Genomic DNA, 18,062 nt, shown 5'->3' on the forward strand with positions numbered 1-18,062 from the left:
CTCCTTGGTGGCTCCTGCAGCAAAGAAATTTAGGTCTTTGCCTGACAGTGAATTCCCTCTGTTTAGTGTTTTTTTTTTTTTTTTTTAATTTGGGAAATAATGTACATTTTTCAGTGCTTCTCAGTATACCTTTGCCATTAAGATCTTCTTGTCCTGTGACTGTTGCTGTGCTTTAGTTCTTTTCAGCCTTCTAGCGAGGTGACAGGCTTCACATCTGAGATCTCTACTGCTCCGTCTGTTGTGTACTTAATTAATTAAACTACTGACCCTATGATGATTCTGCCTTGCATTAAACATGCGTAAATAGTTTTTCTTCTGTTGACCAGTGTTCTGTATGTCTTTATTCTTGAGATGATTGACAATATGTGATGGAGCGAACAATATCTAGAAGTACTTCCTGAACCATCCTAGGGTGCCTGTTGTTCCGGTGTGTGGAATGCATTCCAGCTGCATCCTCTGTTACCAGACCTTAGGACAGAGGTTGGTTCCCAAAGCACTTTGGCAGGGGTTTGAGATAGTGGAGGCTAAAATGAAGGTGCACCTTGGCCTTCTGACACCAGTTCTACCTGTTTGTGCTGGAGAGTCAGCAGGCAAAGGTAACAAGACAAATGACAGGGTTCCTTATTTTTTCTTCTTTCCATCATGGTTATTGATTTTGGGTACAGCCTACATGATTGTCTGAGCTCTGTTGTGTCTCAAAACATCTGTTGTGCTGCTCTTATCATCCCTAGATTAACACAAATACTCTCTTCAGAAACAGAACCATGTTGGCTAACAATTTGAAGAACAACCATGTGGCCTCTCATGTAGGTACATTTTTACCTTTCAACATCAGAAAGACAGAAAATAGTGGATATCATGTAATTCAGAGTCTTTCTATGATGACCTTTGCCTTTAGTCTTTTCAGCAGCAGCAGTGACCAAAAATAAATAGACCAAGTTCCATAGCTGTAAGCACAAAATATCTGTCAGCTTGGCAAATAAGATACACGTATTCCAGTTTTGTTGACCTGGTTATCAGGGCTTCTTTGCTCATGGAGTATAAGATTTTGAGCAATTCTAGCTTATTTATCTTTCTACTGATGTCATGAAGAAATTTGTTTCAGCCCTAGCAAACTAAAAATGATATCCTGGGCTTCATTACAAATACCCCTTTGAGAGAAGCTTGTCCTCCCCAAAGTGGATACTCATCCCTCTGGCCACAGTCATTGCTTCTTCTGAAAGACGTGAAATCTTCAGTGAGAGGCTTGTTATGACCCCTCTCTTCAACCAGAGGACAGATGAGGTCCTGCATGTGACGAAGGAGTTAGGGGGGTTTCCTTGCTGTAGCTGGATATTTTATCTTTAGAAGCAAACCTTGTCAACAGAGTTCATCAGTCTCCATTAGGAAGGATTTGGTGTGTGAATTTGCGTTTTCAGTGTGTCTACTTCATATATCTCCATACAGGCACTGCACAGGAAATAACCATGGATTGGCTGAGACCATTACTTGGTCAGGAATTGTTTTTATGGCTTATCTCAGATAGCAACCACGTGCCATGCCTGCACTTCGTCAGTAGGATGGTAAAAACATAGAAAAATCCAAAAGGTTTTTTGTTCCTTTCAAGGTCCTGAGTTGAATTTTCAGAAATATCCATAGTGTGAATTTCATAGACATGATTCTGAACTCCAAGGTGGCAGGATTCTATCCCTACTTCAGTAATGGCTATTACTTCGTACTTCAAAATCATAAGCTGTGTTGATCCATGCCATGTAAACCTTTTCACATGGAAACAATCTCTCACCTTCCAGAAGATGCTTATTCTCAGCCTGTGTGGAGGTCATCCTCCCTGATGAATTTCTGCCAGAATTCATGCTGAATGCTATTTCAGTTCCCCTCATACTCTAGATCAGTTTTGATGGATTTGTCAGTGTTGGCTGAGCAGACCACTTTGATGCCTTGACAGCTTAGAGTAGTTGGTCGTTGGTGGACAGGGACTGCATGCCAATAATCTTTCAGATCAGAGATCGCTTTCAGAACCTTTTCACCTTCCTTTCAAGACTGCTGGGCTCAGGTGATGGCTGACATGTCAACTGCCAGGGTGAGGTCTCTGCCTTTTGCAAAGAAGTGACGAGCTTGATCCAAGAAAAAATCCCCAAACCTTGTTTATCTTTAGAAATTATGGTTAAGCCTGGACTGATCATAATTTGATCATGTCAGACATGGTGTCTGACAACTCGTCAAATATGCCTTTCTATGTCACAGCTTGAAAGGGGAAACTATGTAGTATTTAACAGACATTTTCATTTATAGAACAGATTGCATATGCACTCACTTGGTGATATTTAAATTTCCATTTGCTGTGCAGAAATATAAGAAATAAGAATATTAAACAGAGCTCATAAAAATGGACAGCTAGACCAAAAGTGAATATGTAAATGCCCTTAAGTGCAGCTCTTCTGACAAGACTATATTGGCAGTAGTAAAGAGCAGACTCAGTTTCTGAGGAGCTTTACTTAAAGCATTGTTCTGAATTTCTATCCTGTTGTGCTTTAACCCTGTCTGGCAATGAAGCCCCACACAGCCTTTTGCTCAGTAGCCCCCAGTGGGATGAGTGAGAGAATAACAAGAATAAAAGTGAGAAAAGTTGTGGGTTGAGATAAAGACAGTTTAATAGGTAAAGAAAAAGCCGTGCATGCAAACAAAGCAAAACAAGGAGTTCATTTACTGCTTTCCAATGCCAGGCAGGTGTTCAGCCATCTCCAGGAAAGCAGGGTTCCACCACGCATAACGGTTACTTGGGAAGGCAAAAAGCCGTAACTCCAAATGTCCCCCCCTTCCTCCTTTTTCCTCTAGCTCTATAGGCTGAGCATGGTGTCAGATGGTATGGAATATCCCTTTGATCAGTTGGGGTCAGCTGTCCAGGCTGCGTCCCCTCCCAGCTTCTTGTGCACCCCCAGCCTACTCCCTGGTGCGGTGGGGTGAGAAACACAAAAGGCTTTGACTGTGTGTAAGCACTGCTCAGCAGTAACTAAAACATCCCTGTGTTATCAACACGTGTTTTCAGCACAAATCTAAAACGTAGCCCCATACTAGCTACTATGGAGAAAATTAACTCTACCCCAGCCAAAACCAGCAACCTCTCCCCCAGCCAAAACCAGCACACACTCAAACACCTGGGAAAATTAAATCAACCTGCACGGGCACTTGGTGAGTTATACTTCCCCACACAGGTTTGACTATGTATGTTCCATCTAGCTTTATCCTGTTCTCTTGTTTATGTCTTGCTATGACTTTATGATTTTTCCGTGTTTAGACTGCTGTGGAAGGAGTTCTTGAAAGCCTCAGCTCATTTTCTTTAGTTTGAGCTGGTTGCTCGCTATTGCTCCCTTCTGTTCACTGTTCCTCCTGCCTATTCCCATAGTGCTCCTCATCTTTTTTTTCTCCTGTTCTTCATATTTAGGTCACAAGAAACAAGACTGTAAGTTACAGAAATAAAATATAAAATTATAAAAATAAAATATAGGTTAAACAAATATAAATGCCTGATTTTAAAATAAACAAACCATCTTGACAGTAGTAATAAGCTTTGAGAGGAGATACATAAAAGTGAAGAAGCTAATTGGAAGAAAATAAAAGGAGTGGTACATTTGCTCGTAGCATGGAGACTGCTTAAATATGTCATAGGAGATTCTCAGTAAGTGTGTTCTCCTTCATAAAAATAATTAAGAAATAATTAAAAAAACAATGGTAGTTAAACAGCAAAAAAATGCAATTGAGGGAGGAAAAAAGAAGTTTGCTGTATAAAAGTGGATGTTGTATCCAGACATAGAAAGTAGAAGGGAATGTCAGCCCTGATAAATTAAATGAGGAAAGGGAGGAACATAAGCCCAGAAGAGATTTTGAGGTGCAACTTGCTGTTGTGGTTTAAACCCAGCTAGTGGTGAATACCATGTAGTCACTCGCTCACCCTTCCCCAGGGATAGGGGAGAGAAAGGGATAAAGGAACTCGTGGGTTGAGATAAGAACAATTTAATAACTGAACTACAATAAAATTGTTAAGAATAGTGTTAGTAATAATTGTCATAATACACAAATACACTGAGTGATACACAGTAATTCTGTTCACCACCTGATGACCAAGGCCCAGCCTGTTCCTGGCTAATGATCCTGGAGCAGAGAGAGTCCTGAAACTGCAATCCTGGAAAAGAGAAGAGCCCAAGTGTCTGAGAGAGTGATCGAGTTTCTGGACAGAGCCTCATTATACTCTGGACATGCCATGCATGATATGGAATAGACCATTGGCCAGTTTGGGTCTCAATCCTAAACCCAAGGTTGATTCCTAGGCCAGTAATTGGGGCTGTGCTCCCTCCCAGCTTCTCCTGCCCCTGCAGACCCTGGCACAGCAGAGAAGCTGAAAAGTCCTCATCTGTCCTGGCAGCAACTCTAACCATCAGTATGTGATCAGCCGCCTTCTCAGCACAAATCCAAAACACAGCCTCATAACAGCTACTATGAAGAAAGTTAACTGTCCCAGCCAAATTAAAAAAAAAAAACCCTTTTGGTACACTGATTAATAAATGATTAGAAGAGAGAGAAACAAACAATAATTGAATGAGATGATGGTGTTAACAAAAGAGATTATTAGTTATGTGGTGTAGGCTTTTGCTTTTCAAAAGTTGTAAGGTATTGGGAAACTGACAAAAATTATAATATCACAATTTGTTGCTGAGCTAGGGTTGTTTAGAAGAGTCTTTAGAATAGACTTGATTTTGATATTGTTTCTTGAGAGTGGAAAGTGAGGGTTCCTGTGTTGGAAACCTTCTCTTAGAAGGTCTGCTTATGCTGACTGTCGCAAGTGACGCGCTGAAGTGTGTGTAATGTAGGCAACAACTGCTTTGCTCTACAGCTTCTCTCCCTTTGTGCTGCAATAATCGCTAATATAGACGTAGCCTGTCAGCACATTGCAATGTTTTGTAGTTATAAGCAATGTTATTCCTGAACATTGCATTTAAATTAGGACAGCCTTTCCCCTAGGATCCTTGGTAGTGCATAAATTCATTTCTAGAAAGGTAAAAGTGATTGATTTGGAGTACTGTGTTCAGATGTGGGGGCACCAGCATAAAAAAGACCTGGACCTGTTGGAGGAAGTCCAGAGGAGAGCCGTGAAAATTGGTCAGAGGGCTGGAGCACCTCCCCTATGAGGACAGGCTGAGAGAATTGGGGTTGTTCAGCCTGGAGAAGAGAAGGCTTCGAGGACACTTAATAGCAGCTTTCCAGTACCTGAAGGGGGCTACAGGAGAGACGGGGAAACACTCTTTATCAGGGAGTGTAGTGAGAGGACAAGGGGTAACGGGTATAAGCTGAAAGAGGGTAGATTTAGACTAGACATTAAGAAGAAATTTTTCACTGTGAGGGTGGTGAGACACTGGCACAGGTTGCCCAGAGCAGCTGTGGATGCCCCATCCCTGGAGGTGTTCAAGGCCAGGCTGGATGAGGCTTTGAGCAATCCGGGCTAGTGGGAGGTGTCCCTGCCCATGGCAGTGGGGTTGCAACTCGATGATCTTTAAGGTCCTTTCCAACCCAAACCATTCTGTGATTCTGTGATTTCAAGGGCTGAAAAGGTGGAAGCTTTAAACAATCCGACTGAACATAGGATGTAATGCAGATTAAAACTTGATGTAAACTTCTGAGTTGAAGTGAGGTTTACTTAACTGACATTAATGAACTTGTTTTAATGCACTGCACTGTATTTTAGTTGACAAAGTGCCTGCAAGTTGTTTTTCCCTAACCAATAAATCTTTCAAAAGGGAGATAGCTTGTTTGGTCTTGTGCTATTAAAATTAACTGATTTCAGGATGGAGACTGAAATCTTCAATATAATTACCAAGGAATATTTATAGCAGCATGGTAGGTTCTTAGCCATTACTCAGAAATCTTTTTAAAGTTTCAGCATAGTGCCATATCTTATCTGTCTACATATATAAAAAAAGTATATGTATATATATATAAAAATGTAATTGAACAGACTTGTTACCTCGTGTTTGATGCATAGCAGTGGCACAATTATGGTGTAAGAATGAATATATCAAAAAAAGTTTGAATGTAAATGCTTTCTGACATAGTGTAATAAGACTTCTGAGATTGCACATAAAGTAGGAGGAAACTTCTTAGAAGCCACTTAACTCTTCTTGTTCATCGTGGAACTGTGATTTTTTCAGCTTTCCATCTAGTTCTGTGTTTTCTTCAGTTGTGTACTATAAAACTTTAGCAATGTTAAGTGCTTCCGTTGCTGGGAGTTGTTTATCTGCAGCACTTTCCTGCTTTTTTAAAAACTTTTTTTTTTTTTTAATTCAAAATAGTAGGAGCAGGGTAAAACTCTCTGAGCTTGTTTTATTTTTTAAAAATCTCTCTGTAATTGGTGTTTTCTAGAGACAAGCTGGCTTATTAAATAACTTCACTCAAACTGCATTATTAAAAAGGTGTAATTTACTTTTTTGAAAGACATGTCTTTTAAACATGTGTAAAGTGAAGATTGCTAAGAGGAAAACCACAATGTCTGTGCATGCTTATCTGTTACAAATAACGATCTGCTTAGCTATGCTTGAGTAACTCTGGTTTAGATCCTCATTCAGTGAATTTATTAATTTTGAAGTGGAATAAATATGAGACTGACTAAACTAGCAACAGCGATAAAAGATTTAAATTCATTTGTGTAGCACAAAATATGAAGACCAAGTTTTTTGAGTCATATTATCTGAAAGAAAAACACTGTAATGTAAATGAAAACTCATCGAAATTGTCTAGCATTATAAACAAACCTGAAAGTCTTCCACACATGATTTACCCTTGTTGAGACTTGTGTGTTGATGAGGTACAAACATTCCAGCCAACACCATCTGCAAATTCTTAGGTAAAACAGCAGATTAATCATTACAATAAAACTGCATTTTTTAATTAGAAAAGTTTTCTATTAATTTGTTTCAAGTCATTCATGAACAAAATGAAGTTTCTAAGCTTTACCTCAAAATTCCCATCTTCATGTAGTTACCTCTGATTTTTGAAGAAGCCTGATTTGATTAATTGAGGGAAAAGATAAAGTGTTCAAATGAAGACAAGTTGCAAAGTTTTTGTTCCAGAAAAAAAAGTGACTGTAGGGAAGACATAATTTAATTGGCAATATGAAGACATGCAGAATTTGTGCTGTATTTTTAAGAGCTAATATTTTTCATACAATCATAGAATCATAGAATGGTTTGGGTTGGAAAGGACCTTAAAGATCATCGAGTTGCACCCTCCCTGCCATGGGCAGGGACACCTCCCACTAGCCCAGGTTGCTCAGAGCCTCATCCAGCCTGGCCTTGAACACCTCCAGGGATGGGGCATCCACAGCTTCTCTGGGCAACCTGTGCCAGTGTCTCACCACCCTCACAGTGAAAAATTTCTTCCTAATGTCTAGTCTAAATCTCCCCTCTTTCAGCTTATACCCGTTACCCCTTGTCCTCTCACTACACTCCCTGATAAAGAGTGCCTCCCCATCTCTCCTGTAGCCCCCTTCAGGTACTGGAAGGCTGCTATTAAGTCTCCTCGGACCCTTCTCTTCTCCAGGCTGAACAACCCCAACTCTTTCAGCCTGTCCTCATAGGGGAGGTGCTCCAGCCCTCTGATTAATTTTCACGGCTCTCCTCTGGACTTCCTCCAACAGGTCCAAGCCTTTTTTATGCTGTTGGCTGCACATCCAAACACAGTACCCCAGGTGGGGTCTTACAAGAGGAGAGTAGAGGGGGAGAATCACCTCCTTTGACCTGCTGCTAATGCTTCTTTTGATGCAGCCCAGGAGATGATTTGCTTTCTGGGCAAAAACTTTTGGCTTCCCATCAGGGAAATGAACCCTGGTCTCCTCTGTGACAGGCGGGGATACTTACCACTTTTTGTACTGAAGGAAGCTATTTTAGGAGGTGCTATATTACTAAAATTCAAATAAATTTTATATGACACTTAATAGACTGAGTACTGCTCTCTTTAGCCTAAATCCAAATGAAGCCACTGGAATCAAGGCTGCTACTGAAACTAGCACTTTATATATAAAAAGAAATATCCACGTTTAAAAGAGGATCATCCCTGTACTTTGCTGAACTCCCCATATGATGTCCACTGAGTAAAACTGGATGTGCTAAGAAAAGAAGAGTAAGATCTAGGAGTGATACTGAAGACATGTTTTTTCAGAAGGATGGGGAAACTTAACTGTATGTTAGCAGAGAGAGCTGATGTGTTGTAAGTTTTCAGACATATGTCTAGTTTTTTAAACAAACTGTCCTTTTTCAAGCAAGAGTCTCTTCTCTTTCTATCATTAGTGGAGGCATTGAAACTTTCAATCATGATAATCCTCTTTGGCCAAATTCCTGTGACTTTGCATAATAGTATTCTGGGAAGAATGTCCTACAGCAATTAGCGTGGTGTTCTTGCCATCTTCTGTCTCTGTGCTTTTCCACCTGAAACACAAAATCAGATGTGTTTAACAGTTACGCCATTGCATCTGTAAATTTTTACAAAGCCTTGCTGCAGCCCTTAACTTTTTTGTTATTATGGAAGTTATCTATGCTTAATTTGCTCCACTTTATGTTAAGGTCAGTCTTCTGGTATTTCTTAATATGAAAAAATCATTATTACTGTTCAGTGGTTTACTGATTTTGTATGTACAAAATATCTTTTTGTAGTATGTAAAGTATACAGACATTTGAAGTTCTTGGATACGTTGGAGAACTAGATACTGAAATTTTAATGGCGTGTTTCTGAACTCTGACTTCAGCTTTGTCAATTTTTCATGAGATTTTATCTAAAAATATTTTTCTGCTAGCTGTGAATTTCAACCTGGCTGTGACTTAATGTGTACACATTTTATACAATTATTAAAGATAATTATTGTGACAGAAGACTGTGGTGTGTTTAGTCAGTCTCTTCCCGTTCTCTCTCCCTGTGGTGGTCTTCTTCCCCCCCCTTCCTGGCAAAGTTCGTACTAAAGCTGATAATTTCTTTTTCAAATATGAGCTATTACACAACAAATAACTGAATCCTTTTGCTTTCATTCTCTTCTTTGTGTGGATGGAGCCACTTCCTTTGATATTGTTCATGATGATCTGTTCATGAAAATGGATCTAGCTCTCTGGATAGCATAGATTATTTTCTTGTTGTTCCTGCTCTTTTCCATGTGTAACTGTGAATTTTATTAGTTTTAGGCTCCACTGTGTTTATTTAGAGATTTATTTTGCTTGATTTCTCAAAGAAACAGCATTCATATAATATGCTGTCTGCTGGTGCCTTTCTGGTTTTCCCATAAGAACAGCTTTTGAGTCTACTGACAAACTGTGGTGTGGAGAACAGATCAGAGACATTAATGCTGTGCCAGTTTCACAACAGCTGGTTATACATAGAACAGGTAGATGCATGTGCTTCCTGTCTAACTGATGACCTGATGAATATAGGTAAGAGTCTGAAATGTAGCTGTTTGGGACAGTATAAAAACATAGGCGAGTATTTATTGCAATAGAGAATATTGGAATGAAACCCCAGCATTCCTTGCGTTGATTTCAAAGCAGCTTGTTCAAATACCAGATCGCTGAGTGGTTTGAAGTCGTTTACTTGCTCCATGTATTTTTTAGAAAAAATATTAGAGATGCTGTTTGTTTACTAAAATTGTAGAAAATGCTGTAATTGAATACCTATGGGACTTAACATCATGGGAAAACAGGTGATGTTTGCCTGCAAGTTAGAGGAGACCTGCTCTGTTCTGCTGAATTAAACAACAGAAACACTGAATTAGTGGATTGGTCATGCAAGTCTTGCTAAGGCACTTCCCTTACAACATTAGCTCGCTTGTGGTAGTGAAGAATGATACAAATAGGATGCTTACTGTCCATCTGCATCTATCTGAAATTAGAGTTGAGGGACTTCCTGAAAGCTCATGAAGACCTTTGCATACATGCTATAATCTAGTGATTAACTTCAAGATAAAAAGTTTGTAATGGTTACGGTCTATGAATACTCAAGTTCTACTTCAGGTTTTGTGAGGGTCTTAATGTATTTTGTGGCCTTCTTGAAATTCTTTTTTAGTTTAAAGAATACCCTGTGTCTTGATGGCGGGGTGATGCTGAAGATCTCCCTGGCCAGGCACCGACTGGTTTCCTTCTCTAGTTGTAAGAGTGCTCACTGAGCAATTTTTTTTTTTCTCTCTCTTTTTGGAAAATATCTGTGTTTCTGGGTACAGAAACTAGTTTTTCATGCTTTTTCTGCTGTCAGACTGACCTTTCTGTCTTGTTACACATTGCTAGTAATTTATCAAGGAGATGTGTGACTCTTTGTTCCTGAGAGAGTTGGGCAGGCCAGCAGGCTGCTCCTTCTCAGGGGCCGACTGCTGCAGGAGGTCTCCTCAGATTTCTCCTTTGTGAACATTATTTGCTGTTTTCAAGGGGCAAGGAAAAGCTCAGCCATCATGAAGAACCCTGGGTACTAGCTTTTTTTTGTTAAACTGTTCATTCTGGGCATATCACCAGGGGAAAAATAGAAGTCAGAGGGCTTTTAGCTATTTGTTTCCCAACTTCCTTTTTCAATATTTAAGCAAGTTACATAAGGAAACAAAGTTGCTTGTCTTCCAGTGTAATTAGTAGGTCAGACATAAACTGTTCCCTTTCTTCATTCTACCTTGCTGTGGGTTGTTCTGCAAGGCACACAATGACTTGATCAAAATAAGATAAATCTATTGTTTTTGCCAGAGAACAAATATTTTTAATGGGTAGGGACTGAGACCAAGTACCGATATTTTAAATTTCTTCAAATATTAAAGAGCCCTAAAACATACAGTTATTGCAATTGTGTTCTTCTAATTTGCTTCGTTATCTCCCAAGGCAGGAAATGCTGTTTGTGTGATACTCTTAAATCATGGTTACTGAAGTGCTTAAAAATGTTGGTCTATAACTGACTTTCTTTCCTGTCCTGGTCTGGCTTTTCAATGGCTCAATTTTTGTGAAATACTGCTTCACATTATTGTGAAACTATCAGAAAGACTTTTCTTTTTCACATTTAGTAGCTGGAAGTCACAAATGGTTTCTAACTGTGCAACTGAAGCTATCAGAGTTTTGTGTTCTCATATTAAAAAAAGGTTTGAAGCAGCTTTGGGACAAAAACAACGTTCATTATGTTGACATGAAGTAGTTAAGCAAAAAATTACCAAGAATACTGGTGGACTTGCAAATTTTTCAGTTGTTAGAAGGAGCCAAAAAAAAAGTAATGAAAACAATTTGGTACAAAATGGGGGAATTGTAGTATGAGGTTATTCTGAACAAGCAGAGAAGTATGTGCTCAAGTGGCAATGGTCACTATGGCTTTGTTCAGCCGTATTTCATTGCAGCTGTTCTATGCTCCTGATCTTTCAATGAGTCTGGAGACAAAATGGAGAAAAAAAAAATAATGAACTCATGTAGTTATTCCAGATGAGAAAATAACCCATAATTTCTCACTCAATAAGTCTCTGTAGTGCCTACACAAGAGTATACAGTAGTGTTTCCAGCTGCAGTGAGGGCTTTTAAAGCTGTTGAGGTGAATTCACAGGTCAAAGGATCAAGTGGTGACTGCTTCCCTACTGATATATACAACTATGAAGACATAAAGACCTCCAAGAGTAGCTGTTTTCTATCTCTTCTTTGCAAAGATAAAGATAAGTACTAGTGATAACTGTTCCAGTCACAGGCAGTCTTCTAAACTCTGGGTCAGGAGACTCAGTAGTTGAATAAATCCTCACAGGAGGTTTGTGCAGTTCCTGATTGTGTCAAAATATCATGACAACCAGGCAGATGCTAGGAACATTCAGAACTGTTAGAAAGCAGCAGTCTGTTGCAGGTTTTTTGGCTTTGCAAATTGGACTGAGCAGAGAAATTTGTATCATTCACTTATACCATGGAGGTCAGGTAGCAGAGGTGCTCAGTCAAGGGCGAAAGGCTCCAACATTTGCTTTCAGAAGTGGCTTTCAGGCAAGATCATGCAGCTTCTGCTCTTTTGCATCATGAATGTCCTGCTGATGAAGATTCCTTTAGCATCTCAGCTGAGATGCAGTACTAAGTAAAAAGTAATAGAGTTGCTGGCTTGGCAGCAGCATGTTTTAAACTGCATTTCATACAATATCAGCACAGAAAAAAGTCTTGTTTTAGCTGTGTCTTTGCAGAAACCATGCTGAGCTTCAACTGTGAAATAAAAATGTGACTCTAAAGTCTGTAAACAAATTCTTTTTGCAACTGGCAGCATGCTTTCTTTGAATACAATGATTGACAGCATTTCACACTAGGAAATGAAAGCCAGTTCTTCAGAATGACCAACCTCTGGTTTCAAGCAGAATTAAGTGCATACTGGGGTGTTGTCTTCTTATTCTTTGTTGCTGTGATGCTTTCCATCTCAGTGGATTCTACTTGTACTGTGTGTGGCCTTGCTCACATAACATGGTAAATAACCAGCTGAATGCTGTAGTCTGAACATTTTATGAAAATACTCTTGAACCACTACAACTCCTGGCTGTGCTATGCTGATCCGACTGTATGTGTATGTCTAATAGTGTGTTTTTGGGAACATTTCCTACACCCAATTAAAATGTGGTGAGCGGCTCAAGAGGCAGTTCAGTGAAACACAGACAATTTGTCAGTTATGTGGCATTAATTTCACGGTGAAGGCCATTACAATCAATGTTTATTTGCTTTGAAAGAGTATATAGTCATGGCCTTGAAAGCTTACAAACTAAGCTGGATTGATGTGGGCAGCACAGACATCCACTGATCAAGGCCCAAGATGGTGTTTCGGGCAGTGGAATGGTTTACAAGAAGTTTCTCTCACATTTTTCTCACTCCTCCCTCTCACAGCTGCTAAGCAGCATTTTTTACCCGTTCTTAAATACATTTATCACAGAAGTGCCACCAGCATAGCTGATGGGCCCAGCTTCGGGCAGTGGGGAGTCCATTCTGGAGTTGGCTGGCACTGGCTCTGTGAGATGGAGCTACTCCTGGTCTCACTGCTACTGAATCCCTCGCTACCAAAACCTTGCTGCATAAACACTTGTCCAAGTGGTTTTTTTGGAAAGCAGTAATTTGCTATCACCCTTTCCTATTTTGTTTTATCATTGGGTATTTTGATCTCTGAAGTATTTTCTAGAAACAGTTCAGTGATTGAATAGTTATTTTTATTGGTAGCACATGTATGGAGGAATGTTCACTGTGCTTCAAAACAATGTAGGTCTAACTTTTCAGGTCTCGCATTCTCCCCTCTAAACACACACTCTCAGGCTTATTTCTCTTTGCAGACTCCCATTTCATCAGAGAAATACAATTTTGTGTTCAGGCCATATATTTCCAAACAGACTTTTTGTTTCTGGAGACACAATTTTATACATTGATTAAAATAATTGTTGGATAAAATTCATAAGCATTTATTGTACATTATCGAAGAGAATCCAAATAACATATATTTGTTCAAATGTTCTTCTATTTTTAAGAAAAAAACTAAGAAAAATTTTCTTACTAGTTGTTATGATTTAGTAGCATAATATAGTACAATTATTTTAAGAATTAGGTAGTTTTAACACAAGGTAACATAAAAAATAATTTGTTTCTCTTTGTTGCCTTTGGTGTTGTTTCAGCTTACATTTCAGAACAGGGCTTGTTCACATAACAGTGCTATTATTAATAACCTTAACATGTGTTGGATTATTTACTAGAGAAATTGTAGAAATTTTTATCTTGGCAAAGAAAAAAATAACAAAAAGCAGATATAGACCGAAACTGCAAAACTTCTGAAAAGTCCAGAAAACTGTCTTACTTAAGGTCACTTAATTGTATTTGATCCATCTACTAAGGCTTCTGGAGCATAACTCTAAGCACTGTGTGCAAACATTAGTTGGCACTCCATTAGAAGATATTTTGTATAAATAGAAAAAAAAAAAAGTAAAACTTTGGGTTATAACTTAATCTTAAGCTTTTGTTACATGTAAGTTTGAAATTGTGTTTTAATTTTATTTTAAACAAATTTATTTTCTAGAAAAGAAAGATGTAACGCAGAGCTTGGAAAGCTACACAGCAAAATGCCCTGGTACAATGGAATTCATCACTCTGCCAGATGGTTTGAAGTTACCTCCTGTTCCGTTCACCAAATTACCTATTGTGAGGTAAGACTCCAAAATACAGTCTTTAACTTTTCCACAGTACCTGTCAAATTTTAAAGGATACTGGAAGGATGCAGTCTTCTCAGTTGACGTAAGCTGTTCACAATAACATGGAAAAATGTCAAATTGTTTTGAGAAGTTCTTAGGCAAAAATAGAGCCTCTGAGCAGAAAATATTTTCTGTGCAATCTGGAAAGCGTCATGATGAATTTTTATTTCTTTTGATGAACCTTCATAAATTCAAAGCATGTTGGATTGGAAAGTATTCCATTATAGGTTGTCTTTAATTAACACAACTTTTTCCAGATACAAGATTTTGATCTTCTGGGTAGCTAGTGAAATTATTTTGTAATTCCTAATTGTCACTCATTTGAATTCAGTTGGGCTGGGCTAGGGGCTAGAAAATGTACATTACTGAAGCATTTCACACAAAGGAATTAAAAAATTTTCTGTGTTCTGTGTGAGGATATAGCTGTCTAATATGTGGCTGAGGAACATTCCTTTCACTGTCATGCATTAAGATAAAGCAGGTGTTATCCACCAGAATTTGTATAATAGTGATGGATGAGCCAAATCACTTTTCTCTATATATAAAACAAAATTCCTTTTTATTAGCACTTTATCAAATGTAATGTTTGTTTCCTCACATAAGTATCATTCACATTTTTTGCTTAAGTTGCACTCTAATTTGAAACAAAATTTTATCATAAGAGGTTTCAAAATATGAAATATTCAGGAATCTGTCAGTTTCTCTTTATTCCTCAGGCTTGTTGTCTTTTATTTTGCATTTGTCTGCAATGCTGACACTAAGTATCACCAACAGATAATATGTGGATGTGATTTATTTCTTGCTTCAAAATACTTCTAGTGTTATCTAGTGAATTAGGTGTTTCAGATCACAGAGATAACATGTCTGTGTAGTGTTACTCTTACCACTTCATGATTTTCCAGCAGTTGCACATTATCTTGAATGATTTGGGTAATTTTTAAACCAAATTGTGTTCTTGTATGTATGTACTTTTTATTAGTGGGATATTGATACAACTGTTCTTTAATGTGCCAAGTTCCTAAATGTGCTAAGGACGTAGAGACTATTTTCATGTTCTCAGTAATAGTTTATTGTTTTGAAATGAAGTAGAATTCTGGAACTTTGGCAAGTGAATTACTTCAGTTGTATCCTGTAAATGATGCAAAACTGTTTTAACATAAACAGAATACTTATCTTCTTTTCAAAGTGAAGACACTTGATTTAAAGTTGTTTCTGGGACCTTTACAGCTGTGGAAGGCAGATTTCTTACTTAGAGTTCCAATGCTCTTGTCATAGTATTTGAAGAACTTGATAAAATGTGACGACTTAATCATGTACTGTAACCTCTTTGGTTCATTATGGCATTATCAAAGGGTTCCAGTGAGATAAGTTTTAATGTGAGAGGTGGATGCAGGAAAGGGGGGAAGACGGGAGTTAATCTTTGAACAAGTTGGGGTTTTCTAGAGTTCTTGCATTTGGCCTCTTAACTGGTTTTAGAAGTCCCTTAAGGTTTTAGCTAGACTCTGTTGTTGTTCATGTCTTGGTACGTGTGTACTGCACCTTTAAGTATCTTTACTGCTGGTAAGTTTTGTGAGCATTTTATTTCATTCTTGCTTGTCTACCTCAGTGTGGTGGAATGTCTGTAGCAATTAAAAAAATCATAGTTTTATTCTATTGGATTTTTTTTTTAACTTGAAAACCAAATTTTAAAAAAGTTGGAGGTTAATCCATGTGTGATTGTAAAGGGGAGATTCTTGGCTCTTTATTTACACTCTTCGTTAAAAGCACAAATACTTCAAGCTTAATAGACTTTACCAAAATAGCTATAATACTGAATAGTGCCTTTATTCACCTTTTGTTGTTTTTTTCTTTCATTGCTCCTTCCTGACCCTAAATAACTAGAAGTCTTACAGGCTTTTTTAATGCTACTACTTTTAGTGAATATCCACTAATTTATTTCTTGTTCTTGTGCCCAATATTTAGTCTTTAATTTCCCATCAGCATTGGAAGGCCAGTGGTTTCCCTGTTTGGTATTGTAGGGATTTGGGTCTAATAAATAATTCATTTTCTGTCTATTTTTAATTGCTCTGTGGTTGTTCAACAAACCCACGCAAATTTCTGAGACATTTTCTTCTTCCCAGAAGCAACTCTGTGCATTTTAGCTGTTTTAAAATCTGTTTTGTTCACCTTGGGGAAGTTCTTTGTTTGTATTAAATTGTCCAGTGAAATTTTGTCTAGCTTCTAGTTTGGGTTTAAGTTAAATACTTGGTTGCTTTCTGCACTGGACTTGTGGTGAATCTGTTGTTCAGTCTGTACTTAACTTGGAACTTAATAGCTGGATTTCAGATAAGCAGTCTGGCTAGTTTTGTTTTTCTTGGTTTCTACAGGTTTTTTTCCTTTTGTATTTCTTTTCTGAGAGCTTTCTGAAACTTTGTCTTTGTTTTCCTTGGGTTGTTATTACTTTCTTTTGTACTGTAGGTGTTTACTTCATGCTTTATTTCAAGTGTTTTACTCAGTGTCATTTAGTATTTATCAGTTCATTTGTAACCCAACTGTCTATTACAAAATAAAATAGAATAAATAAAATATTATAAAATAATTTTTACTCAACAGATCTGTGAAACTCTTGAACCTCCCAACCAGTCTCCGACCTCACAAAATCAAAAGTCTACTTGGTCAGAATGTGTCAACCAAAAGCCCCTTCATATATTCTCCAATTATTGCGCACAGTCGTGGGGAAGAACGAAATAAGAAAATAGGTAAGAATATTTTGCAGTATTTTTCATTGTTTTCTTAAAATAGAAAAGCTTTCTCGGGCAAGGAAAGCAAACCTGAACATTACTTTCTTATATTTGAAATAATCACCTTTTTAGCCTAAAGTTCTGAAGGAGCAAAGCTTTGTTCTCTGTGGGACAGTTTCAAATTCAAAAGAGGAATAAAGTCTCGTAGACGATAAAATTGATTTCCAGAGGTGATAAACTAGTTTTATTTCCTTCTCAAAAAAAAGAGAAACTAGGGAAAACTTAGTTTTGACACATTCTGGCCAGCTTAGCCAGTTATCACGTGTGGTGCCCTGAGCTAGATGCACTATTGGATTTTCCACTTTTCTGATAAGGGTATCATCATGAATACAAAGAAATTAGGATGAATGAGCTGCAGTTTCTTGGATAAACATGCAAATCCATAGGAAACTGGACTGTGGTAGTTCATCACCCATAGAATTCCAGTATTTGACCATTTGATCTCTTCCAGGATAAAAAAAATGCATCTAGTTGATATCCTATTATGATTTAACTTAAACTCAGAATGATTAACTGTCTGATTAATCAGTTTTTCTTAAAGACAGCTCAGCAAAAATCAAAAAAGCCTTACAAACAATGTTTGGAATACTAATAATTTTCTTCTAGAGGATTATTTCACTTATGATAAAGCTCTTCAGTGCAGTAATTGTGCCATTGGAAATAGATTACAAAATCTTCTTTAAAATCCTGGATTAAATTACAAATATTGGTAGTCTTTTTTGTTGCTTTTGTACATATCACATGCATGATAATTTTTAACTTAACCATTAGTGTCAGCATAGAAGGGACTTGTGTGACCATGGAATAGAATTGATTGTAAAAACTTGAATACAGAAGTTTGAAGAATGGTGTTTATCTTAATTTGGCACCTTATGTTACTGTTTTTAGTACTGTGTAATCACCAAAAAAAAAAAAAAAAAAAAAAAAAAAAAAAAAAAAAAATCAGTACTTTGAAATGTCATCAAGGTTTGTTAGATTTTCTGCTTTGAATTGTAAAATATTAAACATTTAGCAGGTCATCATCAGTGGTGGCTCCAACTAATTCTTGAAATAGGTAGTTC

At 37.7% G+C, this 18,062-nt stretch overlaps 1 protein-coding gene across 1 annotated transcript in view; it reads left to right on the top strand.

The window, feature by feature from the left end:
* The window catches only part of TRAPPC9 (trafficking protein particle complex 9), a gene marked incomplete at its 3' end in the record, with an annotated part of 37,870 nt that extends 20,911 nt beyond the window's left edge, over positions 1-16,959 (top strand). The window contains exons 9-10 of the mRNA XM_010078047.1: positions 14,050-14,176; positions 16,814-16,959. Of these exons, the coding sequence (XP_010076349.1) occupies positions 14,050-14,176; positions 16,814-16,959 (273 nt within the window). The remainder of the gene's footprint in view (positions 1-14,049; positions 14,177-16,813) is intronic.
* Positions 16,960-18,062: the final 1,103 nt, after the last annotated feature.

Source organism: Pterocles gutturalis, unplaced genomic scaffold (genome assembly GCF_000699245.1).
Source record: "Pterocles gutturalis isolate BGI_N339 unplaced genomic scaffold, ASM69924v1 scaffold20448, whole genome shotgun sequence".
Taxonomy (NCBI): Eukaryota; Metazoa; Chordata; class Aves; order Pterocliformes; family Pteroclidae; genus Pterocles; species Pterocles gutturalis.